Below are 1,335 nucleotides of genomic sequence, written 5' to 3'. Positions count from 1 at the left end.
TTCACCTTTTCACGCGTGTCTTCAGTGGCAACAGCATGGGCTTGACCAGGACAAGGATAATCAGTGGTTCGTTCACATCCCTTCCGAAACGTCCTGGCCCAGTCCACCATTGTTGTTTTGGAGACGCATGCGTCACCATACACATATTTCAGAGACCGGAATACTTCAGCTGGTTGACAACCTTCGGCACTCAGAAACTGGATGAACGAACGCTGAACCAAGAAATCGTGTTTGTGATTGAGAAAAGAAATGACCCTTTTTAGTTGTCGCCAACTTGAACTTTGATTTGATAATTTAATAAACAAACTAAGTTAAATTTTATTTTTTCTTTCTACAAGGGTCGTTCAAGGTTGACCGGGACTTTAATTTCTTCAGAGCAAATAGCACAAGAAGCACCAAACTATGTCAGTTTTTCAAAGTATTCTCCGTGCGCGTCGAGGAACCATTGCCATTGTTGTGGCAAGTCCCTGATTCCTTTGGCGTAGAAAGATTGGTTGTTGTCGTAGTCACTGGAAGACATCGTTTCGCAGTGCTTTATCCGTCGTGATTTTTTTCCCTCGCAGATGGTATTTAAGGGGTGCAAACAAATAATCACTGGGTGCTAAATCTGGATCGTAGGGGGATGGGGCGGAACTTTCCAACGCATTTCGGCCAGAGTTGTTGTTGTCACATTGGCCGTGTGAGGGCGGGCATTGTCATGGAGAATAATGACATTTCCAGACATCTCAGGTCTTTTCTTGCGAATGGACTTTCGTACAATACCACTCAACAATGTGGAGTAATACTTTGCATCAATTGTGCCCCCTTTCTCCACATGGATAACACCCTCCATGTCCCAGGAAACCCTTGCCATGATCGTTCCAGCGGACGTCTGCGTTTTGCTTTTCTTGGGCGACCGCCACTCCATGCTGCTTCTTTTGGTCTCTGGGGTTGAATTTTGCAACCATGTTTCATCACAAGTGATGATAGATTGCAGCAATTCACCTCGGCTCGAAACCCGATTCAGAAGCTGTTCACAGACCGTCATGCGTGTTCACTTCTGGTCAAATGTTAGCTGGCGGGGAACCCCCCTTGCACAGATTTTGCGGAAGCACAAGTGGTCATGAATGATTGTCTCAACACTCCTGACACTGATATTCACCTCATCAGCAATATCCAGCACTGTTACTCGCCGGTTCTCAAAAATCATTTTTCAACACGTGCGATATTCACTCGTGTGACGGACGTGGGCGAAAGCGTCCGTGCGCCTCATTTCTCATCAACTCCCGTCCTCTTCGAAACTATTCACACCAATCGTACTCTCTTGTCCGTGACATCGTTTGTTAACCATACTAT

The 1,335-nt window shown here is 45.9% G+C and overlaps 1 protein-coding gene across 1 annotated transcript; it reads right to left on the bottom strand.

Annotated features, from left to right (window-relative positions):
* Positions 1-601: 601 nt before the first annotated feature.
* LOC145692343 (histone-lysine N-methyltransferase SETMAR-like) lies at positions 602-1,027 on the bottom strand. The gene has a single exon (XM_081767640.1). The coding sequence runs from the start codon at positions 1,025-1,027 to the stop codon at positions 602-604; it is 426 nt and encodes a 141-aa protein (XP_081623766.1).
* Between the last annotated feature and the right edge of the window lie 308 nt (positions 1,028-1,335).

The sequence above is a fragment of the Thermobia domestica genome, chromosome 8, assembly GCF_964235325.1.
Source record: "Thermobia domestica chromosome 8, izTheDome1.hap1.1, whole genome shotgun sequence".
Taxonomy (NCBI): Eukaryota; Metazoa; Arthropoda; class Insecta; order Zygentoma; family Lepismatidae; genus Thermobia; species Thermobia domestica.
The sequence above is the reverse complement of the archived record's forward strand: the minus strand, read 5'-3'. Positions and strand labels throughout refer to the sequence as shown.